Source organism: Acartia tonsa, chromosome 4, assembly GCF_053477335.1.
Source record: "Acartia tonsa isolate MP-2025a chromosome 4, ASM5347733v1, whole genome shotgun sequence".
Taxonomy (NCBI): Eukaryota; Metazoa; Arthropoda; class Copepoda; order Calanoida; family Acartiidae; genus Acartia; species Acartia tonsa.
In genome coordinates, this window is record NC_137263.1 from 18,493,851 (window position 1) to 18,519,530 (window position 25,680).

The following is a 25,680-nucleotide window of genomic DNA, read 5'->3' on the forward strand; positions in this document are numbered from 1 at the left end:
CTTCAAACAATGTACCTAGGTAAACGTTATGTTTTTTAAAGATTTCGTGATGTTTTTTTTTGAGTTTTGCATATTCTTTTATTTACTTTGTTATGAACTAAGCATCTGATTATTAACTGATAATTTAAATAATTTAAATTAGAAACGTTTATAACTTTAAAATTGATAATTATGTCTTTATATTTTTCCTGAAACAGTGTGACGTTTGAAAGTTTATTTTAGCATAAACAATATTAAATTGTAGGTACCTACTTAAGTCTTTTTTATGCCTTTTTGGAAAAATTCAGAATGATTATTTTTAGTAAAGTCATTTTTTATTTTTCTTAAATCTTTTTATTTATAGGTGTAAACTTGGATCACATATTTGCACTGACCGTGTTTGAAAATCATATATACTGGAGTGACTGGGAGAGTGGTTCCATAGAGAGATGTACAAAATATACCTGTGAGGACAGCGTCACCATTATCAACACAGTCCATAGTCCCATGGATCTGGTCATCTATCACCCTATGCGCCAGCCACCTGTACAAAATAACCCGTGTCTTAATAATGGAGGCTGTCATGGCCTGTGTCTATTGGTGCCTGGTGATAATGATGCTCTGACCCGAGTGTGTGCCTGTCCTGAAGATTTTGTCCTGCAAGATGATGGAGTCAGCTGCAGGTCCAATTGTTCAGCCAGTAAGTTTCAGTGCGAGGAGTCGTTAAAGTGCATCCCGTTCTGGTGGAAATGTGACGGACAGAAAGATTGTGAAGATGGTTCTGATGAACCCGAGGATTGTGAGGATTTTGTGTGCAAACCTGGGCAATTCCAGTGCAAGAACCGTGAATGTATCCATCCGGCACAATTCTGCAATGGCAACAGTGATTGTGCTGATATGAGTGATGAAATTGCTTGCAATGAATATGAATGTATGAAAAATCAGTACAAGTGTCAGTTCAGTGATAGTGTCAGCTCATTTTGTATTGAGACAACCAAGCAGTGCAATGGTATAAAAGAGTGTCCGCTAGGGGATGATGAAAACGGATGTCCTGAAACTACCTGTGATGAAGGATATTTCCAGTGCAATAATGGTGCTTGTATACCTGGAGTCTGGGTGTGCGACAAGGATAATGATTGTAAAGATAACTCTGACGAGGCCAGCTTCTGTCTGGCAGAGGAGAGAAGTTGTGAGGAGGGTCACTTCAAGTGTGATAACGGCAGGTGTATTCCAGAGAGCTGGCTTTGTGACGGAGACATTGACTGCTTCAACAAGGAGGACGAGAATATGAATTGTACAGAGACTATTTCAGTGGCATGTGATGACACAGACTTTCGGTGCAAGTCTGGCCATTGTATACCTGGCAGATGGAGGTGTGATTATGAAGAGGATTGCGCAGATGGCTCTGATGAACTCAATTGTTCTGATGATGAATACAGAGCATGTTCTGAGGATGAACAGCCTTGCCACAATGGAAAATGTGTCCATATATCTAAATGGTGTGATGGACACGTTGACTGTGATCTTGATGACAAAACAGACGAAAGATTTTGTCAGCTGACTTGTTCTGAAAATGAGTTCCGGTGCCATTATCCCCCAATCTGTATACATTCGAAATGGAGGTGTGATCTGGAGCGAGATTGTTCAGATGGTAGTGATGAAATCAATTGTCCAACAATTCTGTGCAAGCCAGGTCAATTCTCTTGTCATGCCAGCCAGTGCCACTCTGGTAACTGCAACACTACAATGGAATGTCTTGATCTTAAATTTTTGTGTGATGGAGAAAAGGACTGTGCTAACGGCGCTGATGAAGAACCTGGAGCCTGCAAAGAATCTCTGTGTGGAGTGAACATGTTCCAGTGTATAGGATCTGGCTATTGTGTGCCATGGGATAAAGTTTGCAATGGCAAGAATGACTGCTCTGACTCTTCTGATGAAACTACAGAATCTTGTAATAAAGTGAAGTGCTCTGCGGACCCGTCAAAGTTTATGTGTGACGGTCTCAAATGTATCGACAAATCCTTAGTCTGTGATGGCAGCATGGACTGTCTTGATGGTACAGATGAGAGTAACTGCAGCCAGGTGGCCTGCCAGTTTGGAGCCTGCTCACAGATTTGCCAGGTTAAATCCAGCAGAACAGAGCACAAGAGTATTTGTTTGTGTGCCCCTGGATATCAACAAACTCATCATAAACAGTATTGTAAAGCTAAAGGAAAAGATCCTGTGTTGCTGTTGGCTAATGAGAATACAATCCGACATATTAATCCCAGCAGGTTCCATAAGATTGTAGAACTTAGTGGCGGACATACAAATCATGATGGCTTTGGTCAGCTTAAAATTGAGGCTATTGATGTAGCTTATGACAATAACAATCCAATCATGTTTATATCCTTAAGAAATAATGGAACAATTTTATACATCAAATTCAGCGCGGATTCTGAGGCTGCTAGAGTAACTCGTGGTGTTAATAATGATGAAACCGACGTTCTTGTGGATAATGCTGGTGTCCCCAAGGGGCTGGCGGTTGATTGGATTAACAAAAATATTTATTGGATAAACGAGCAGACTGCCAGTGTTCATCTTGTAAATTATGAAACAAAAAACAAGTTAACCATAATAAAAAATTCACTGATACTGCCCAATGATATTGCTGTAGATCCTGATATAGGCAAACTGTTCATTTCGGATGCCGGCACAAAACCAATCATATTTATGGCAAGGCTGGATGGGTCAGATTTAAGGCCACTCGTCAGTGATGACATGTCCTGGCCTGTTTCTTTAGCCATTGATTATCCCGCCAGAAGGCTTTACTGGACAGATATGAAGAAGAGGACAATTGAATCTGTCCGTTTGGACGGCACAGAACGCCGTGAAATAGTTAAACTGGAGGCAAAAATGGGTAAACCATTTAAGCTTGATGTTTTTGAGGATACCGTGTTCTTCACAACATTCCAGTTCAATAAAATATTACGCATTAATAAGTTTGGAAACGGGAGCATTATGAACATTGCTGAGGAGTTGATGTCCGTGACAGATCTTGTAATGATGCAGGAAAACAAGCACGACTCCGTGTACATCTCTAATCCCTGTGAAACTGCCCCGTGTGCCAAGTACGGACCCAATGCTATCTGCACATCCATACCAGACCAGCACCAGAGCCTGATGTCACGGTGTATGTGCGCGGATGGCTACTACCTGAAGAACAACAAATGTGTGAGCCTGGCCAAGAATGAAGTGTTGACATGCAGCACGCTCAACTGTCATGCTGGAACGTGCCATATGCTGCATGGATTTCCTCACTGTATTTGTGATCCAAGTTACACTGGAAAATATTGTGAAACTTTTATTTGTTCCCAATTTTGTGAAAATGATGCCAAATGTTTACCTGTCCACGAGGAGGATAAACCTGCCCGGGCCACCTGTATCTGCAGGGAAGGATTTACAGGCACCAGATGTGAGGTTAACATGAAAGAATGTCTCGACTATTGTCACAATAATTCAACCTGTTTATTCAACCCTGAATCAGAAAAGCTTGAATGCAGATGTAACTATCCGTTTACTGGAGAGAGATGTGACGAATGTGTAAACATCGCTTGTCCACTTGGAAAATGTGCTCTTAATGATGATGGAGTTGCCGTTTGCAAAGAGGATCTGTGCAAGAACTTTGAATGTCTTCATGGTGGAACCTGTTACATTGACCAGTCATCGGATCAGCCGCAGTGTAAGTGCACTGACAGCATGTACAACGGCCGGCGCTGTGAAATGGATAAATGCCAGACATCCTACTGCAAGAATGGTGGCACAGGTTTCAGGGAGGATGGGAAATGTATGTGTCGGTGTACAAATGAGTTTACTGGACCCCTGTGTGAAATGCCTCTGAGGGATCTTTCTGATTGTAACAGTGTTGGTAATTGTCTTAATGGAGGAGTCTGTGTTGAGTTTAATCAAACTAAGATTTGTTCCTGTCCACTTGACTTTTATGGTCAAAATTGCGAGACCAAGATCGAGGCCCAGCTTAATCCGTGTAGGGAGGTGAACTGTCACAACGGCGGAGTCTGCAGTGTTACAGCTGAACCTGGGGAGTACAAGGCACAATGTTTGTGTGATGAGAAGTACAAGGGCCTGTATTGCATGGAGAAGAACAGGTGTTACAAGCATTGTTTGAATGGCGGGGAGTGTTTTGATGACGGGAAGACTGTGCGGTGTCGCTGCCCTGAGGGATGGAGTGGAGGCAGGTGTTCTATGAACTTTAATGGAGGTAATAACATTATTTATCGCCTGAGGGGAAGGGTTCGAACCACCCAGATTTAAATTTAAATAGAAAAAGTTATATTTTTTGGAGGGTGGGGATTGGGTATTAGGGACGATTTCATTTCTTTTGGGAGGGTTGAGCTACTAACATAAACAAAAGATGATCACTTTTCCACGGCCTATAAGAATAAAGCCATTTGGTCCAGCGATCAGTTGAGATTTGTAGGTACAATTACAAAGACAGAATTTTAAATATTTTTTCTAATTTTTATGTTAATTTACATATGCATTGTTTTCTATTTGTTTTAAATTTTTTTTTTCTTTTTCTCATTATCTGCACAATACAAAATATAACCTCTGAATATATATTTTAGGAAGCAAAGAAAGTTTGGATAATGATGCTATAAACTCACTGACAGTCACCATAGTAACAGTGTCTATAGTTGCTCTGGCTCTCCTGGCTGCGCTCATATATCTCATTGTCTTCCTTGTCCAGAGACGCCAGTAAGTATTTTCTCGTATTAATTCGAAACCGGTCAATAATCGTTGGATTAGAAACGGTTCTCATCTATACGACAAAATTATGGCTAGCATCGTATTAAATCCAGTTTTCTACGAATATTTTATACTTTATATCCGCGGAATACGATGCGAGAAATAACTATTATAGTTTTTTTTATGTTAACAGACATTGCTATAAAAATTTAAATGACATATAGCCTAATATTTTTATTTGAGGGAGATAATCCAGGGATCTAAAGGGATAAGACAATGGCCAGTATATTGATGTTAATCCCCCATAATGATGCACAAAATTACCCCCTATGTAGATTAGAATTAGTGGCTGAGAACACTTAACTAACTTAACCAACCAATCAAAATTCACTAAAGTCTCCAATGTTGTTAAGCTAACGAATAAGAAAACTTTATGATAAAACTTTGGGACTAGTGTAATAAACAGACCATTGTTCCCTCTCTCTCCAGTGAAGAGGTTTTTTTAGAACAATACACTGTATTACAGAAAAAAATTTTATACCTTTCATTGCTTTTTTAACTTGTGATAATGATTAAATTTCAATTTTTAGTTTAAGCCTTGGTTTCAAACACTACCGCATGAACGACTCTGTATCTGGCGGGGGGAGGAGGAGCGAGGCAGAGTTCTCCAACAGGATGTACCTGCAGGATGATTTCGATGACCTGGAGGAACATGGGCCATTCAGTGATGTTGGCCCACTGGCCTCTAATTTTGTTAATCCTGTTTACGAGACAATGTTTTTGGTAAGTTGATTATTGTTTATTTTAGTAGTGGTACTTTTGTCAGAGGAGGGTAAGTATTTTGATGGTTAAAGTTTATTGTCCCCTTAGCTATGGGTAGGACTAGAAGTATCAAAATATTTCCAGTTGAGACAATGTGTAAATATTTCGTAACTTGTCCTGGGATGATTTCATGCTGTTTTATTTTTAGATTAAAGTCTTGGGGGATAGTTTTAGACTATTTTTTTAATCTTTGAGTTTTTAAAAATCTAGAAAATCATATTACGATTTAAAAGTTTTGTTTTCTAATACCATGATTGTTTTTGTTTAGAATTCGAGGCCGTCTATCATAAAAGATGAAAATCTAGTGAATCCCGAGCTTCTTGAAATCAGCGGCACAGAATCTGAGCGAAGTGGGTTGTTGCGGGCCAATGACACGCCACCAACTGACGGCAGGCCGGTCATTCACACAGACTCAGATTAAATACAACTACAAATTAAATGTTTTATGGGTATTTTATTGATATCTTTTCTATTGTAGACATTAGTGTATTTAAGTCATCAGATATTCGGTATTAGATATAATTTAAAAGGCTTCAATTTTTCGTATTTTTATTGTTAAACTAATGATATTTTATCAAAGATGTCAAGTGTAATTTAATTGCTTTATATCAGTTGTGAAATCAAGCAGCTTTAAAACTATTAATCCAATCATAATTTTTGGGAATGTGATTTTGCGAAGAAATGAAAATTCTTTCTGTTTTAGCTTATATATGATATTATGTGCTTTTACTAATTTTTCAAATGATTTGTGATTTTTTAAAATCTTAAGGTGGGCATTGATTAACTTTTTAATGTATGAAATGGTAAAGTTTATTGGTGTTTTAAGTTAGCTAAAAATATTGCATTCAACTAAAATGGTCTCTAAAAATCAATAGTTATCAATGAAACATCAAAACTAAATTATTTTTTTTTATTTACCACAAACTTACCATATGAATCTCACAAAAATGCACTAAAAAGTATTTTTTACCAGTTTGGTTGTGTTTTTTCTTTATTGTATACCTTAATTTTAGAGAAAGGAATATTTTGAAATAATCAACTTTAAAATGGTTATTTTCCTAGTGTACATAAGTTTTAAGTAATTAATCTGGCTTAAATTATATTGTTTTATTTTATGAATTATCATAATTGATTGTATGCTTTTTTGGGTATTATAAGAATACATATGAAAAAGACACTTTTTGGTGTTGAAAAATTATTTTTTTTGTGTAATAATCACATTTTTCTAGGGCTCGGCAGAGATACTTAGGAAATTGGAGTCATAGATAGGTAAATGGAGGAAAATTTATCTGACTTACCAAATATTTGCAAACTAAAAAGCCAGAATTTTGCACTTTCTGATCAATGGGGAAAATATTAATCTTTAATTTTTCTGGGATCATGAAATGAGAAAAAAGGGTGCCTGCCGAGCCCTTAAAATACATATATCCATGTGCTTTAATAATCTTATTAATGTGTGAAATATAATCAATACCATTTAACATAAATTGATTAAAAGTTGAGCTATTAATGTATCAAAAGTTTTATTATAAAATAGATCTCTGTATGTTCAAATATATCTGAATGTTTTCAATATTTAGTAACTGCCTGGCCTAAAAGTTTTTTTTTCACTGTAAAAACATATTCCCACGTTTTTAGATCATTTACATGAAACCTGTTTCTGTTCCTTATTGGATACTATCCTTACGGGACTAATTTTCTAACCTTTACCTAACCTAACCTAATTCAAGCATCAAATTATGGATTTTAAAGTTTATTTAAGGGAAATCATTTAAAGCTTTATTCATCAAAATTTTATGTAAAATTTCAATAATTTTTTTTGATAATTTTTAAATCTAAGTTTTGATACCTATAAATGAATAATATTTTTACAGTGTAAAACATTATAGCTCATAATAGTATTCTATGCAAGTTTGGCGCTCTTTTTAGTCAGGATGCTTTCTTCCAAGCAATCTTTCAGAGCACTGTGTATCATGGTGTTTTGTTATAGTGTGAACTTTTTTTGGACCTAGGACAAACGACAAACGTCGGAGTTGACACTGTGACTTAACCCAACCTATTTTAAACCATCTTTTAAGTTTTTTTTTTTAATTTCTAACCCCTGCATGCGGGGGGCTTATTTATATATTCATATAATAACCTAACCTGTAAAGCAATACTTATTTAACGAAATATTTTAGACACTCCTGCGTTTGTCCACTCCGACGTTTGTCACCCCTACGTTTGTCCTGGAACCCTTTTTTGTGTGTCCTATTATTTAATATTTCTTATATCCATTGATAATTGTAGACCAAAAATTTTATTATAAGCAGTGTATCATTGTTCAAATTGTGTGTGTAAAATTTAGAGGGGGGAGGGGGGGGGGGGGGATAAAGCGTGATATGAAGCTAAATATGTTTTGTGTTTAATTGCTACTTGGAATATTTTTTCTAGTTTGGCTTTGAAACCGATTATCATCCGCTGAATTAGAACCGGTTCTCAGTAATATTGAAAAATTATGAATAGTATCGTATTATATCCAGCTTTCTACGAATATAAAACTAGTTTTAATCTTATAATAGTACATTTTTATATCTGTGGAAGGTTGTTTATAATACGATGCGATAAATAAGTATTACAGTATGGCTTTGAAACCGATTAATACCCACTGGATTAGAACACGTTCTCAGTCATACTGAAAAATCATGTATGGCATCATATTACATTTTACACTAATATTAAAATAAAAATCATTTGATTAATACCAAATCTAGATTTAATATTTCATTTTATCCTCGAAAAACTGTCTATAATACGATGCGATAAATAAATATTTTCAAAACTATTGTAAGTAGCAAGAGTACAAAAGCTTAATTTGCTACATAAAACGCTTTTTTTGCCCCCCATCCCTTTTTCTTTTCTGAATAATCATTTTTAGAAGCTTTAATCAAATAATCCAATAAGATATAATAGCTTTAGCATGGACAAAATTTTAAAAAAATAATCTTTTAGAATATTATTTTATTTGAATGGACCTTAAATAATGTTAGCTTGCTAAGATATGTGTAAACCCTTAGCCTATGTGATATGTTTTTAAATAATAATATTACCATTTACTATTTACATTGCATTATCTTTATTATTATTATTATTATTATATGATTATTATTAGTGCCAAATATACATTCAGTCCGTAAATTTGTATTTAATAGTTATTATAAGAATGACGACATCCATAAAAGCAAAGCTTTCATATTGTCAAAATGGATCTTTGAGACAGGAACCTTATGCCAATGTTTGAAATTGACTGGACGATTCTTTCATGCCTATATTAACTTTACGAACTAGCCTAATAGTATAAAATATTTTTATTATTGATATATGCAGGAATAGCCGTTAATTTGATGTACATCCCCAATGTCTATGCAGTATGCACAAATTTACCCCTTCTGTAGATTGTAATTAATGGTTGAAACGTTTGGACACCCAACCTGATGAACCAACCTATCAAAATTCAATAAAAGTCCCCAAAGTTTTTAAGCCTAATGTCCCCTCCTTCCCGGGAAATATGTAGTGAATGCTTTCAGAGAAAAATGGTGCAAGCCACTTTATATAAAGTTAATAACCCAGAAAATTCGGATGGTAAGTTAATCAGAGAGGGAGGGGACACTGGGCTGGGCTGTTAATTACACTAGTCCCCAAAGTTCTATAACAACGTTTTCTTAATCGTCGGCTAAACAACTTTAGGGACTTTTACCGAATTTTGATTTTTGGATTATTAAGTTGAGTGTCCAAACATTTAAACCACAAATTGTAATCTAGAGAGGGGGTAATTTTGTGAATCATCATTGGGAATGTACATCAATTTATTAATCAATGGCTTATCCCTTTAGATCCTTGTAAATTATTTCTTATCGTAATCTTGCCACTTTTTACATCCATTTTATTATTACAAATACTCAACCAGATTGTTCTTTAGTTTATTATAGGGATGGGTCAATGAAAGAAAAATACCCCCCCCTCCTCCGCCCCCCCCCCCCCCCCATCTCCTCCATAGTCTTACGTATGGCTACAATATTTGCTGACTTATGTTAAATTTTGTGGGGACGAAGAGTTGTTTGAAATTTTTAGCTTTCTAGTAGATTGCTAAATGGCAATCTAGACCACTAATTGTAGTCTACAGAAGGGTAATTTTGTTTATCATAATTTGGGATGTCGCCATTGTCTTTAATCCCTTGGATCTGGTCATAGATAGTCCCCCTCTCCCCTTATATTGTTAAATTTCCATTGAAAACTTAACGTATTGTAATATTTTATGGGTGTATTTACGGAAACACAGAGTCAAAGAAAAGCTTCACTTATCTGTAAATAATGACTGTACTACTTTAATAAATGAAATGTTTAGAAAAGACAAAATTTAGACAGAAAAAAGAGGAAGTAATTTATATAAATAAAGTTCTTTTATCCCAGTTCTGTTTTATAAACCAAACTAAGCTAAGAAGGAAGTTTTAGAGCATTGCAAAATATAATTAATCAAAAAAAAATAAAAATCAGAATTTGTTTGACAATGGTAGTAACCAGAACGACAACGTCCACTGGTTGAATGAATATAGAATATACGTGGATAGGGAACACATTGTCGTCAATATGGGTTGCTCAGATGGATATCATTTATTGGTCAGCTCGTTCATCGAGTAGGATTGGGGGGTATCATTAGTTTAGTCCGCTGCGAGTTTCACTTTATTAGACTGCATGGTTATCTGGTGTAAGATCCAAGTAATAATACTTCCATTAATAAAGTAAAAACTATTCAAAAAGCAAATTTCAATGGTTTATATAGACTTAATAATAGGACCTTAATAAAAAGTTTTCGATGGCTGACATAATATCGACATATTGAATGGCTAATGACATTATAACAAAATGTTTATGTTGACATAATAGCTACATATCCCTGGCAGGCATATGTCAGCAGTATGACCCAATTTCCAATTTTGTCGAAGAAAACCATTTAAAATTGAATGTAGTAACAATACTCCATTTTTTACAGGAACATTTCGTATTATTGGTTGTACAGACATACAGACGGATAAGTATATATAGAAGAGCAGCTACGCTCCAGAAAATGTAAACATCTGTTATCCTGTTTTATATTGGGGGGAGAGAGGGGGGCGGAAGATTAAAAATAATGACCTAATTTAACGGAGTATAGTCACAAACCAGGGAGGGAGGGGACATTGGGCTGTAAATTACATTGGACACTAGTCCCCTAAGTTTTATAATAACATTTTCTTGGCTCAACAACTTTGGGGAATTTTATAGAATTTAGATTGGTTGATTTATTAAGTATAATGTCCACACGTTTCAACAACTAATTGTAATCTACAGAAGGGGTAATTTTGTGTATCAACATTGGGGATATACATCAATTTATCGGTCATTTTCTTATCCCTTTAAATCTCTGGTCACATACACACACAAAGGATTCCTCATCTATTTATGTCGACAATTATAGCCTGAAATAGTGTTCATGTGTCAATTAGGGTTGCTATCATGAACATCATTTATTAGTTAGTTCGTTAATCCATTAGGAGGGGATGGATGGGGAGAATCGTTATACTAACCAGCTACAAGTTTCTCTATATTAGAGTACATGATAACCTGGGTTAAGATCCGAATATCAATAAATCCATTGTCGACAATTAGGACCTTCCTGAGATTTGACCTCAGATGGATTAGGCCGGTATGACTAAAATCGATGTCAAGGCGTCTTTAACAAGCGTCAGGGCATGTTTTATAAATAAACTCAACCCAACCTAGGGTCTCTATCTCTGATATATTAAGTACTTTGAACGACTACTCTGCACTTTGTAACGTCTCAAAATATCAGAGATAGGCTCTTTATCGTCTTTTGTGCTATCCTTGGGAGACATTAAACTTGGTGTGTACGTGACAAGCTACAACTTCCTTAACTCACTTTTAAACTTCTTTCATAGCACAAGGATTACCACATTCAAAATTGGCGTAATATTAATTGGTAGAGGCTTTTAGGGGCAATTGAGTAGGGGGGAGTTGATTTTTTTATTTTAGCTTCGAAATTTTTTTTTCTTTCTAGGGGCGATTTCTCCTAAGGGTGGTTGTACCCTCTGCAAAATAATTATAAACCTTAACGGGACCTATGAGAAGCTACCCTGTTAAGGAGAACCCGATCGGTTCAGCGGAAAGCGCATTCCTTCGGTACAAACAGACAAACAAACAAAAAGACATCCGGTTACTTTATTACAGGGATATATACCTAATTATACGTGTTTTGTTGGGTTCTAAACAGGGGTGTCAACCCCCCCCCCCCCCCATCTATGCAAGCCTTCCCTTTTCTTTACTCCTTCAAAGGTAAACCCCTCCCCCGACAAAACCCTGTGCACGTCACTGTTTGTAATTCTTTATTCATATTTATCTTGCAGGCCTTAATTATTTTTTTTTATTTGTGTAGGTATCAAATGTAAAAATAATAAATACTTAAAAGTAATAAACTAATTAAACAAAGTTTAAATAAAAAAGCCAAATTCTAACAAAATAAATGATACGTACAATAATAATTCTAGCAAATGCTTAGAAATTGTTTCTTATATCAATAAAGTAACAGGATCTCTGTCTGTCTTTACAGAAGGATCTCGCTAACCGCTGAACCGATATGGTTCTCATTTACAAAGTATCTTCTTATAGGTTCTGGGAAGGTAAAAAAACTTTATTTATAAGGGGGGGGGGGGGGAGGAACTTTCACCTCCAGAAAAATTAGGAGAGAATTTACTTTTTCTTTGTGAAATTTAAATTGAAAGAGGCCTTGTCATGTAAAATCGTTATTACAAATAAATTGAGTTTAAGAGCATCTATTGCTATTAAGAACAAATTGTGCACTTAATAAAACATGACTTTTCATATTATTTAAAAATAACATACTAATAATTTTATTTTGCTTTTCAGTGCCGTAGCTACTCTTTAATCAGGATATGTACGCCCGTCACTTGCGTAAATTATCTCCATCTGTATGTTTTTGACCGATTTCAAAAGTTGCAACAATCTGATTTTTAAAATGTTATTCAAAATTTGTTTTAACATAATGCTGATTTCTGGTATTAAAGGTTAATATATATTTTAACAAGAGTGATCATCCATACAAGCGCAGCTCAACAAACCAGAAATCAGATACTGTAAATTTTACTGATACACAAAGTTTATGAACACTATCTTTCAATAGTTCACTTAAAGACCTTGGGTAATTTATTTGTACAAACAATCAGTGTCCAGACTTTTTGAAAGAATAATTTAATCTAAAGAAAAGGTAATCTTTTTTTAATGGTGGTTTAAAAAAATCATCTATTTTCGTTTTGACATTTTATTTTTAAAATCACCCAATCTTCTATCTCGACGTTTTTTATTTCTCCTTTTATTCTAATCGTTGTGTTTATCGGCAGAGGGGGAGGGGAGGGGGTGAATCCACCTGTTTAAACCCTGTGCACTCCCTCTAGCTGTTTATATGTATGTGTTATTGTCTGTATGTATGCATGTGTATTAGGATATAAAGGTTGGAAGGAATTTTAATGTTAGAGGGAGATTTTAAATCTGAATCAAATTTTAAGGATTTTTTTTTATAAAATTCGTTTTTTGTATAATTATTTATCTAAAAGCGGTAATACAATTTAAAAGTTCAAAAATTTTGACCAATACTTGGATTGGAAACTACCTGCGCTCGAATTGGTTGAATGATGCGCGACACTTAAGCTTCTCCTATCAGAGCGAAGATAATTTTCAATCCACCAATCACAGATGTCAAGATTAATTAACTTAAATTGTATTTCCGCTTTTAGATAAAGAATTATACAAAAAACTAATTTTATAAAAAAAATCCTTAAAATTTGATGCAGATTTAAAATCTCCCTCTTATTGTGTATGTATTTGAGTGTTTGTATGTGGAAATTGTGTAAATGAATTAAATTAATTGAATTTCATAGAGATTGTGTCTTAATTTATATTTATAAGTTTGCAGCTACGCATCAATGATCGTATGCGGTCTTGTTATTAAACAACAACCTGTTGAAACTATGGATGTATAAAACAAGTGCAGGGATTGTGAGGGATAAGACAATGGACGATATATTGATGTACTCACATAATGCTGATAAACAAAATAATCCCTTCTGTAGGCTAAAATCATTGGTTTAAAAGTTCGAACACTGTTAGAACAACGAATAAAAGCAAATAAAGTTTTAAACCAGCAAATGACAGAGCTATGAATAGCATAATAATTTGCAGTCTAATGTCCACTCCCTCCCAGCATATGTAACATACATATATACGCGCCGTCATACATATACACAACTTTCCCTTTTCTTTTAGCAAATTTTTATACGAATTCTTAGTTAAACCCACCCCTTCCTACCCCTTTATAACTTTCAATACTAGATTTTTCATTTCATAGAGCAAGTAAATGTTAAAATGGTTTGATTAGATATCCACACCAGCCAATTAAGAGTATGATCTCATATTTTTGATCGTTTTAACTAATCTATAAGTCACACGAGTTCGTATGTATGTCTGTTTTTTATAGTTACTTAAAAACTTGAACAGCCAACTGACAATTAAATCTTTGGTTGCATAACCTTTTTCCGGAAGTTTATAGGAATGAGTTACAACTGTTCATGTGTCAAGGCACTGCATATACTCTCAAGTGTCAATTTACAGCAGTAAACCATTTTTCCAGTATAGCTTCGAAATCAATTGATATCTGCTGGATTAGAACCGGTTCTAAGCCATACTAAAAAATCATGTATAACATCGTATTACAGACAGTTTTACATGAATATAACATAACTGGCTTTAATCTTTTGATTTTTCATTTTAATATCTCAGAAAGTTGTCTAAAATAAGACGAGACATACAACAATCAACGACTTCTTGACATGGTTTTGGCCGATACTCGAACTCACCACCTTTCCGACAACGAACGGACATGTTGATGAAAAACCTATTGCCCCAATGTTAATCACTTTATAGTATATTGTAAATGATAATATGCCAAAAGCAAGAGTTCTTAGGGGTATATGGATAGGTAAATGGAAGAGAAATCATGGTTTTGTACAGTATTTAGGATTTATTCGTTGACAATGTCGGGTAGGTGACGTGTTCGAACTTGCGCCAATCTGAGTAATAACTAAGGCATTTTTGAATATTGGCCCTTGTATTTTAGTGATCTTAGTCCCATTTTCCAAATTTATGTGGATAATAGTATCAAAATTAAAATTCCAGTTGTTCTGAGCAACTAGTATGTAATTTTCTTTAACCAACAATCTTTCAGCTCGCATTCAAAATAAAAATATTAAACAAAAAAAAATGTCAGAAAGGTTTTGTTATTTTTTTGTGCTTTGCTACTTGCTACAAGGATATATTAGTTAGGATAAAAAAAGTGCCAAGAGATCTATGTTGTTGATTTATTTCTATTGATATATCCATGTATCCCTAGACCTGGGGCAACACTGAGCTCACCACCAAGGAAGTATGAAAGAGGGGGAAATAACATCCTTTCTCCCTTTCTTTCTTTCATTCTCTAACTCTTTCTCTCTTCCCATTAATATTTGCAATTCATAAATTTATTTTATTATTTCTATTTCATTATTGATAAATAAATGAAGAACTTATCAAAATTATCTGTTTTATTGCAAATTGAGCAAGTAAAAACTAAACGGTTGAGTGGTGTGGGTTTTCTAACATTCACACACACCCACATACACTCACACACCAGTAAATTTATATGTTATATGTGTGCCATTTCCCCCACCCTCTGAGATGCATAGTAAGTAAGTAGTGGGGCGCTAAACAACCCCCGCCCCCCTTCCCGTCTCCAATTTTAAGCCTCTCACGCCCCCTCCCCTCTCCCCCTTGAAGAACCAAAACAATGTTATACGAAGTTACTCAGTTAAAACCAAGTTTAGACGGTGAGAACAGGCCCAGGCACTTTTGCTCAACTAAATTGTTAAAATAGATATAACAAAAAATATTAGTGATAGATTTATAATATTTATCTAGTTAAAAAACCTTAAATAAAGTGAAAACTTCAGTTAATATAAAAAGTTGTATATAAAAGGTAAAAATAATGAATTAATTATATATTGAAAAGTTACTAACCTACCGTAAAAAATACAGGCATATCATCATCATACAACTTTCTAAAAATCTTTTACCATGAAAGATTATACAATCATTTTATTTCATTATTTTATGATTATACACTTAATTAAATAGAAATTATGATAGTATTTTAGGCCATATTTTTGGCCTTTTTATTGTTTAAAGGCAAACTAATTTTTGCATACTTTAACTGAAATTTTCATAAAGGTTTATAATTTATTCAATTTTCATCAGAAGCCTTTTTATAGTCATTATTTATATATTTTAAAAGCAAAACTTTTCTCTTATTAGGGTAGGTCTGTACGTCAAAAGCTCTTTTCGTTAATTTGGACATATATACTGTATTTACGTAATTTTGCAACAAATTTATGTACAATTTTGTTTAGACATACAAATTAATGCTCTGCGTAGGAAGTTCTGACACTCTACAAGAGTTATTGATCGTTTGTCTCTCCTTTATTATGGATTTTGATTGTTGTTATCCTTGTTTTTACATTCTTTTCATTTAAGAATAAGAAAATTAAAATTTATGGTACTTGCTTACATGTGGTAGACTGGAGCACCGAAAACCCCCCCCCCCCGCTTAGTTTTGACAAAAATCAAAAATAAGGGGGGGGTAGTTTTTTAATGTCTGGAAAACGGCAAGGAGGAAAAAAGCTCAGCAAGGCAAAGACTTAACCCCCCCCTTAATTTTGAAGAAAATCAAAAATAAGGGGGGGGTAGTTTTTTCACTGTACAACACGCCAGAAAGTTGAGTGAGGTAAATCAAGAAAATCCAGTATACCAGAGGGGAAACCTTATTACAGGGACATTCATGTTTTGGGGCATAATTTCCTTATTTATTGACTGATTTTAGTAATTGACGTATCCCTGAACAGAAAATGAAAATAAGGAGGAGGGGGGCCAGTAAAAGGTTTTAATTTTGCGTAAAATTAAAACCTTTTACTGGCCCCCCTCCTCCTTATTTTCATTTTCTGTTCAGGGATACATCAATTACTAAAATCAGTCAATAAATAAGGAAATTATGCCCCAAAACATGAATATCCCTGTAATAAGGTTTCCCCTCTGGTATACTGGATTTACTTGATTTACCTCACTCAACTTTCTGGCGTGTTGTACAGTGAAAAACTACCCCCCCCTTATTTTTGATTTTCTTCAAAATTAAGGGGGGGGTTAAAAACTACCCCCCCCTTATTTTTGATTTTTGTCAAAACTAGGCGGGGGGGGGGGTTTCAGTGCTCCGGTCTTCACATGTAAGCAAGCACCAAATTTATTATTTAATAGTTATTTATCATATTTTCGTAATATTGTGAATGCTAGAAAGGATATTAAAATTATTTCAACAATTTTGGTCATGTGATCAAAATTTGAATTTTCCTTCTACTATTGCCCCCTCTGGGGGCGAAGTAGGTGGAAATTTAAATTTTTGTCACTTGACCTTAATATTGGTGAAATAATTTTGAATGACCTTTCTTGTATAAGCAATATTAATAAAATATGATACTTGGTTTTGTCTCATTCTCTATCTTTTTCTTAAAGGGCGAATATAGGTTTGATATGATATGAGCTTATATGAAAGGTGCCATTTCATACTTTTAGAATATCTATGCCAAATTTAAAAATTCAAAAAAATCCTTAAGTAGATTTTGCAATTTTCTGTTTCAATTGAACATATGATAAATGAGATTGACGACAAACGGTTTATTTTAGCCCTTTACAAGACTTTTTTTTTGACTATTTTGCTTAAGTTTGATTGACTATTACAATGGCACGCACCTTAAAAGATAATTTAAATGTTTATTATTTTAGATTATATACTCTTTAATTCAATTTTTTAAAAGCGTAGAAATAATTTGCGTAAAAGTTTTGACTAGGGTAAATAATACGTCTTAAAGTTTATTTTCTGTACAAAGATCATTGGTTAATTCTGGAAAATATAAAAACCCTGATGTATGCAATTTTAACACACACACACACGAACCTTAAAAAAACAGGGATTTGAAATCATTCTTCCTCCAAGAAAATTTTATCAATTATTTTTTTTTACTTTTTACATTATTTGATGTTTTTTTAAACTTTTAAATATTTTACTTTATATAATTTGTATTAAGGTAGAAGATGGGTATATTTACCCCTGATTAATTAGTTTCCACGTTATTACGACTATCCTTTACGAAAGCTTTTTAATTCAACCTTGCTACGAAGCCTTGTGTGATGCTAGGGTAATTGGGTTCTTAGGGAACCACACTTATTACATAATATTATCTTGAGTTAGAAAGGTTTTAAGCTATAAACAGACTTATACAATTAGATATGTCAATATCCTTAAGTTATTTATAATCTATATAATGGCACCTTTGAAATAAGCTCATATTATATCAAACCTATATTCGCCCTTTAAATTCAAAAAAGTCTATCAAAAAATTTACATCATCTAAGGGTGAACAATAAATATCTCTGTCTATTTTTCTCTATATTTCTTCCCCCTCCCCCCTCCCTCACTTTTCTGTCTATTTCCTTCTCTCTCTCCTCCTCTTTTGTACGTTCATTTATACAATAGAGATAACCTAGAGACAGCACAAGGGAATTTTGTTTACATTATGTATCAGCTATAAATTATTGAATATCTTAGGTTAAAGCTTTCCTTGGGTGAAATATTTGAAGAAAATATTTCTTCCATCATATAATGTGAAGCGTATGACACAACATATAATAAGTTAGTTATAAATAATTTAATTTCTTATAATAAAGTTATCTTTCTAAAAATTATATCATTGCAAAATTTAGTTGCAAATAATGTTGCCTATAGGGCTGTATTTCATATACAACAAAAAGTGAACAAAGGTTTCTTTTTAAGAAAAAAATGGGGTCAGATTGACCATCTATGTCTAATGTTTATACCCACATCAAATATTAAATTATAACAATGTACAGTAGAGTGGATCAATTTTGGACATTGAATTTGTAATCAACATCTACAGTTTAAACGTCATATAAGAAACCTAAATATAAAAAATTGATTTTGTCCTTGAGGGGAAATGGGGGGAAGGTGTTTCCATGCATTAAAAATTTTAGAAGTTTATTCTGGAGGTGCAACTTTTTTTCTTTCAAAGTATTGCTTTATGCATCTTTTTGAATTTGTCTTGTTGATTAATATAAGAATATTAAATTGGTTTTAAAAAATATTCATCCAAGCATGAAAAATCTTAAATTAAATTGCCCCCCCCCCCAAAAAAAAAAAAAAAATTCTCCCCACAATTGTCTTTCTAAAAGTTTACATGCATCAGCGAGCCTCCCCATTATTCAAAATATTTCTTTTCATTTTTTGGTCTCTTATATGATGTTCAGACAGAAAGTGTATGTAGCACATTTAAAATTAGAAAATCATTGAAAATCAAGCCACTCTAATGTACAGCATTTATGTCTTCAATTCCACAGTACAAAATTATTCCTGTATTTAAATTTAACATATCATATAGGAAAAAATATTCTTGTATTTAAAATTAAAAATCATGTTGGAATTTTTTTTACAATTTTAAAATTTTTTAATAATGTACAGCAAATTATTTCCTTTTTATCTCATGTTTTGAAATTTATAAGATAGTTAGAATAAATTACAGAAATAATGAAAGATTTAAAGAAGAGAGCGTCAGGGGGGGGGGTCGAGGGGGGTTTCCCCCCTCAGGAGAGGGGGGGTTGAGGGGGGTCTCCCCCCTCAGAAAAAGCTTGGGCTTAAATCTTCAACAAATAAAGAAAACAAAATTATTTTAATAATTTCTTTTTTATGTTAAATATTATTATTTTTGTGACACTTGATTTTGAATGACAAAAAATGTTGAAATAAATATTACCCACTGTATGAAATGTTAAATTAGAAATCAATAATGATGTTGGAAAATTTATTCTCATTTTATACTCTGAAAAAAAGAATTGACAAAAAATAATAATTTTTATTCCAAACTTTTAAAACAGCATGCCTATTTCTTATTGGTTGACACTCGAATTAAAATAAAATAATGAATATTATTTCAAGACCAGAAATAAATTTGAAATAAATAATTTTCTTTCCCCTATATTTTTTATTCCAAAATGCCAAGAATTACCCAGGTTCTACGAAATACCAGAAAAAAAACTCGTTTTACCAGAAAAGTGGTAAAGCTGGTCAACCTGGTATAATATACCAGTTTCGTGGTAAATTTTACCAGCAAAAATTTTAGCCAAAAAATTAGTCAAATTTTACCATTTTTTTTGTAAAATTTGACGAAACAAAAAAACCCGTTTTTTGTGTTTTAAATAAAAAACAGCTCTTCATAATCAGTTGTAGTACTTTAAAATAATGACTTTTATACAATGAAGCCTAAATTTAAATTTTTTTTTTTTTTTTCAATTTTACCACTTTTGGAAGTTTTACCAAAAATGTGGTCAATTTTACAACTCTATTTTTCAGGTTAAGTCCGAATTTTCGGACTTAGACAAAAAAACACAATTTGGTCAATTTTTACCAAAAAGTTGGTAAAATTTGACAAGGTATTTTTTTAGGCTAAGTCCAGATTTTTGGACTTTGCCAAAAAAAATGAACTTGGTAAAATTTGACCAACTTTTTGGTAAAAATTGACAAGGTAAATTTTTAGGCTAAGTCCAAATTTTTGGACTTTGCCAAAAAAAAAAACTTGGTAAAATTTGACCAACTTTTTGGTAAAAATTGACAAGGTAAATTTTTAGGCTAAGTCCAAATTTTTGGACTTTGCCAAAAAAAAAAACTTAGTAAAATTTGACCAACTTTTTGGTAAAAATTGACAAGGTAAATTTTTAGGCTAAGTCCAAATTTTTGGACTTTGCCAAAAAAAAAAACTTGGTAAAATTTGACCAACTTTTTGGTAAAAATTGACAAGGTAAATTTTTAGGCTAAGTCCAGATTTTTGGACTCTGCCAAAAAAAAAAACTTGGTAAAATTTGACCAACTTTTTGGTAAAAATTGACAAGGTAAATTTTTTGGCTAAGTCCAGATTTTTCCAAACAAACATCCTTCTACTTAATGATAAACATCGCAAATAAAATATAATGAGGAAATATTCAGACCTAATACTTTCCAAACAAAGCATCCTTTTACTCAGCACTATTTGCTTTCGTTATATGGAATATGAAATTAATAAAATATGATGATAATGATTTTATTTAGAATTTATTTCATATTATAACATAACAGGTCATATAGATATTATCCAGGTCAATACTGAAACTACAAAAGATTGGCATCCAAGATAACAACAGTCTACTACTGATGCCTAAATGTCGATTGATAACAGTGCCACCTGGAGAGGTAAATTGTAATGCTGCTTTTATGGAGATTAATGTACTGAAGAACAATCAGGCAAGTCTCCTACCTGGAGGTACTCTGACTATTTGGCTGGAAGTTATAAAACCTGGACCTGAAAGTGCAGTATCCTGTCTCTCTGGTGACCTGGAGAATTGTTTTGAGGATCCAGAGTTTACTGATTGTTTGATAGAAACTAGTACCTCCAAATTAAAAGTGCACAAGTTTATACTTGCCTCAAGATCTCCAGTATTTAAGGTAGGTTTTTCCATTCTTACTTGTTAATTAAATTCTTGTCAATATTTTTAGGTAAATTTTTAGGCTAAGTCCAGATTTTTCCAAACAAACATCCTTCTACTTAATGATAAAAATCGCAAATAAAATATAATGATAATAATGATTTTATTTAGAATTTATTTCATATTATAACATAACAGGTCATATAGATATTATCCAGGTCAATACTGAAACTACAAAACTTACTAGTATCGTTTCTGTAAATAACATTTTTTAGAATTTTAGCTTGTGGAATGTTTGGAGCTCTCGAGTAGAACTTAATTAATAAACACCGATTGGGCGGATTGTAATCAATACGCTTTATATGTTAAAGTCAATATTTTTTAGAATTTTAGCTGTGGAATGTTAGGTGTCAACATTGTCGTCATAATAAACACTGATTGTAATCAATACGCTTTATTTAAGTTAATTTTAACTGACTAACAGAATATTCTCTGTTCAACATTGATCGTCATAATAAAACTTATTAGTATCGTTCTGTAAATTATTTGTTAATTTTAACTGACTAACATATTTTAACATATTTTCTCGGTTCAACATTGTCGTTATAATAAATAATGAAATTTTTTGTATAATCTGTGACTGTTACATGTTGAGATGGAACTCTCGTTGTTCTCCATGGAACTGCAAAGCTCCACGTACTTCAAAACTGGTTCAACTCCAAAATCCTGAAAAAGAATATTCATTTTTAAATTAAGCAATTAAAGGATTAACAAATCAAAAAGGCCTTACAAAAAGGAAAGTTAACGGTTTTGGGAAAATTTCATGGAGAAAGTAGATACAGCTTGTGTATGTGCCTGCTTATTAGAGAAAGTTTAATTCAGTTATCAATACATAACCAGACTGAGAGAAACTAAGAATGTCTTATAACGGGAATTTGGAGTTATGGTATGAATTAAATAGTCGTATGTTAGTACTAAGAGAGAGTCTAGAGATTAGAGCCAGAACTGACAATGTCGAGATCCAGAGGGAGGTTTGTAAGAGGTTATATCAACATGGATGGATTACTACACATCTTAATCGCTGCCGTCCTTCCCCTCTGCTGCCCGCCGCTGCCCAGGCTGCCGAACTGGCAGCTGTTCTTCACGAAGTAAACATGCACGAGGATGAATGTAATGCTGTTTAGATTTTAATAATATCCTGAATGTACTGTTTCAATAATATAAAGTAGTAAAATCTAATTTTAAATAGCTACCTATCTAGTACATTATTTTTATGTATTAACTTTTGTCTAACCAGTTTAATATCTATCTAATAAATTTAATAATAGCTTAATTGTTAATATAATTTAGTATACAGTTTCATAAAGGTAGTTCGATGTGTGTCTGTGTATATTAACTTCATATTTGTTATGCTTGTATACATGGAAACTACCTTTTGGGGCCGAGGTGTTGCCGTAGTTGCGTGTAGGATTATTCCAACTATCTTTTATTACAAATAATTAAACACTTACTTTTAACGGATGAATTTCTGATGGCAACAGCTTCATGTTGGTGCTTAAGAAATGTTCCACGGTCGAATTGCGGTCAGCTTATAATCAGAGAATACACCCAGCTGTGTGCGAAGCTAAACCTGAAAAAGAATATTAATTGAAATATAATTTATATATATTTTTAATATTATTTTACATAAAACACATCTTATAATATCTTTCTATTAAGGGTATAAAACTTCGTTACGCTTAAAACAATCATAAACCTTAAAGGGCGAATATAGGTTGGATATAATATGAGCTTATTTCAAAGGTGCTATTATATAAATTATAATAAATAATTTAAAGATAATGACATATCTAATTGTATTAGTCTGTTTACAGCTTATAAAACCTGTCTAACTCAAGATAATATTATGTAATTAGTGTGGTTCCCTAAGAACTCAAACACTCTACCGGTATCACACAAGGCTTCGTAGCAAGGTTGAATTAAAAAGGTTTCGTTAAAGGATAGTCTTAATAACATGGCCTAAAATATCCATGTTCTTATTAAAATTATTTTAACACTTACTTCTATGTAAACCATTCACTAATTGCAGCGCCCATATATTTTCTCACGAATCTGATTCCTGGTTAAGTCTGAAAAACAATATTAATTGAAATATAATTTGTTAATATTTCTATTATTATTTATATATATTAATAGTAGAATACTTTAAATATTAAGAATAGGATAAAAAGTCGTTCTTATATCATATATCAAAAAGGTTTAAAAAATTATAAAACAAACAGTTTATCGAAGTAGCTTAAAACCATGCGTAAGGTCCTAAATTATATTGATTTTTTTATTACATTATTTAAAACTTACTACTAAGTGAGCCCTTCTTTAATTGCAGCGCCCAAATAGTTATTTCTGATGAATCAGTGTTGCTGAACCTGAAAAACAATATTCAATTTAAATATAATTTATTAATATTTCTTACATTCATATATATTAAACCCGGATTATTTAATATTAAGAATAGGATAAAAAGTGTTTCTTAGATCAAATCAAAAAGGTTTAAAAAAGGGTTAAAACAATTATCCTATTATATATATTAATATTGTTCTCTTTTACAACGAAGCTTTTTATTTATTTTAATCTATAGCTGAAACTCAAATTAAAAATAGGATGAGGCCTCGACTTTTCTCTTCCTACTTTAAGTGCCCCTAGAGGCTTCTAAGGGGCATAGCCGCTAGTAAAACTTAAACCGTTAATCGAAGGCAGCCTAAAACCGTACGCTCAAGGTCCTATATTATTAATGTTTTTATATTAAAATTATTTAAACACTTACTTTTACGCAAACCACTCTTTGATTGCAGGGTCCATATACTAACAGCCAAGACTGAAGGTGGACACGTACTTTTTTAAACATCTGACTATCATCTCTTTGATTGCAGGGTCCATATATCAACACTAACAGCCAAGACTGGTAGACAAGTACTTTTTTAAACTTCTGAATATATAGCTCTCTAGGAGTTCTTAACTGACATTCATATAAATCTTGTGACATGGACCATCTCCTGTCAATCATACTTGGATATAACACGTATTTTCTCTAAGAGACTTGAACTATAACACTCATTGTTTACAATAGTTTTCAATCGGTATAGCGGCATTCATGCACATGCTCTGTACAGGTATACAACTTTATATTGAAAAATATTTCTTTTATATCCATTGCAATATATTTTTTTATATTTTATCGATGATATTTCTTTTAAGTCATTGCCAAAAATATATTACATTCACATTAAAAAAAATTTACATTTATTTAACTTTCGTAACCCTGTTTTCAGATGATAAAATCAACGTGCTGGACAAAGTTGCCAAACTTTAAAAAACACCTTATGTATATAATATCATTTTAATAATTTACCGGTTAATTAATTAAAACTGCATAACTTATATAATTCATGAAATGTTATTATTCGTTGCAATTTTACGATTAAAAATATAACTGTCTTGCAAAGTGTTTTGCCACCTATTCAATCTGTATGTTGGCAACCGTAACTTTCCATCGGCGCAATAATTCAACTGGACTATATGACTACGGTGCATTTTTGTATTTTAGTAATCATTTTTAGTGAAATTACAGTGAATTAAGACGTTAATATGTATCATTCTGTTTTATAATTCAAATTTTATCATTAATTATTGAAAATTCTTTCTAAAATATTCTTCGTATTCGTTTTTTCTCCCATTTTTGGGACTCTTTTTAGCTTACGTAATATACAGGACTTTTTTAAATGTAAAATTAATAAATATATGTCTTGCACCGTAGTATAAACGGATTGTCGCAAATATAGGAGTACAATTATAAGAATGAAACTACTTTTTTGGCCCAGAGGTGCCGGAGGCACTGGCTAAAAATAACTGTTTTTAATCTTATGCTTTTAGATTTTTATATTCGTAGAAAACCATGCATATAATACGATATGCTAGTTACCTAGTTTTTTGGCGTATGAATGAGAACACCTGTTCCTATCCACCGGATTCGAATGAATACGAGCTATTTTTATTTTGTAATTTTTTATTTCTTAAATATTCTACCTTTTCAGATAGTTCTGAATAACAGGCTATTCAAGTTAATCACCTGGGTACGCGTACATCATAATAACAGGTATGGGTGTATATTAGCTGTATAAGATTTATTTTTTTTCTCCTGCTACAAAATTTGTTCTAAATAAATAGGGGGGGGGGGGGGAAGTTTTGACACATTTGCGTAAACAGGGAGTATAGGCTTTATCTTTGGACTGAGAGTATAGGTTATTAGGGATAAAATCATTCTTATATGATGAATTTTCCCAAGTTTTAATATTTTTTGGATAGGCCTCCAGGTTCCGGAGCTCCAGGCCTTCTCCCCCCCCCCCCTTGTTTAAGGACAAA

The 25,680-nt window shown here is 32.9% G+C and overlaps 2 protein-coding genes and 1 long non-coding RNA gene across 5 annotated transcripts in view; 2 read left to right on the top strand and 1 right to left on the bottom strand.

The window, feature by feature from the left end:
- Positions 1 to 8,724, top strand: part of LRP1 (LDL receptor protein 1) — a 31,300-nt gene extending 22,576 nt beyond the window's left edge. The window contains exons 20-23 of the mRNA XM_080155359.1: positions 344 to 4,237; positions 4,605 to 4,734; positions 5,316 to 5,508; positions 5,816 to 8,724. Of these exons, the coding sequence (XP_080011485.1) occupies positions 344 to 4,237; positions 4,605 to 4,734; positions 5,316 to 5,508; positions 5,816 to 5,968 (4,370 nt within the window). The 3' untranslated portion in view covers positions 5,969 to 8,724. The remainder of the gene's footprint in view (positions 1 to 343; positions 4,238 to 4,604; positions 4,735 to 5,315; positions 5,509 to 5,815) is intronic.
- Positions 8,725 to 9,111: 387 nt separating this feature from the next.
- The window catches only part of LOC145318025 (uncharacterized), a 120,463-nt gene continuing 103,894 nt past the window's right edge, over positions 9,112 to 25,680 (top strand). Inside the window, exon 1 of one of the 2 annotated variants that reach the window (XM_080159339.1) lies at positions 9,112 to 9,168. The gene's annotated coding sequence lies outside the window, so the exon portion shown is untranslated. Of the gene's footprint in view, positions 9,169 to 15,494; positions 15,665 to 25,680 lie in introns of those variants that run through there. The other variant, XM_080159338.1, reaches the window with a different exon arrangement.
- Positions 21,454 to 24,303, bottom strand: LOC145316333 (uncharacterized). Of its 2 annotated transcripts, XR_013878428.1 has the most exons (5): positions 24,086 to 24,303; positions 23,620 to 23,687; positions 23,323 to 23,390; positions 22,773 to 22,891; positions 21,454 to 21,987 (listed from the first exon to the last, which is right to left on the bottom strand). It is a non-coding gene; the product is annotated as an uncharacterized LOC145316333 (long non-coding RNA). The 2 variants fall into 2 exon arrangements; XR_013878427.1 differs by having other exon boundaries at positions 21,454 to 22,891.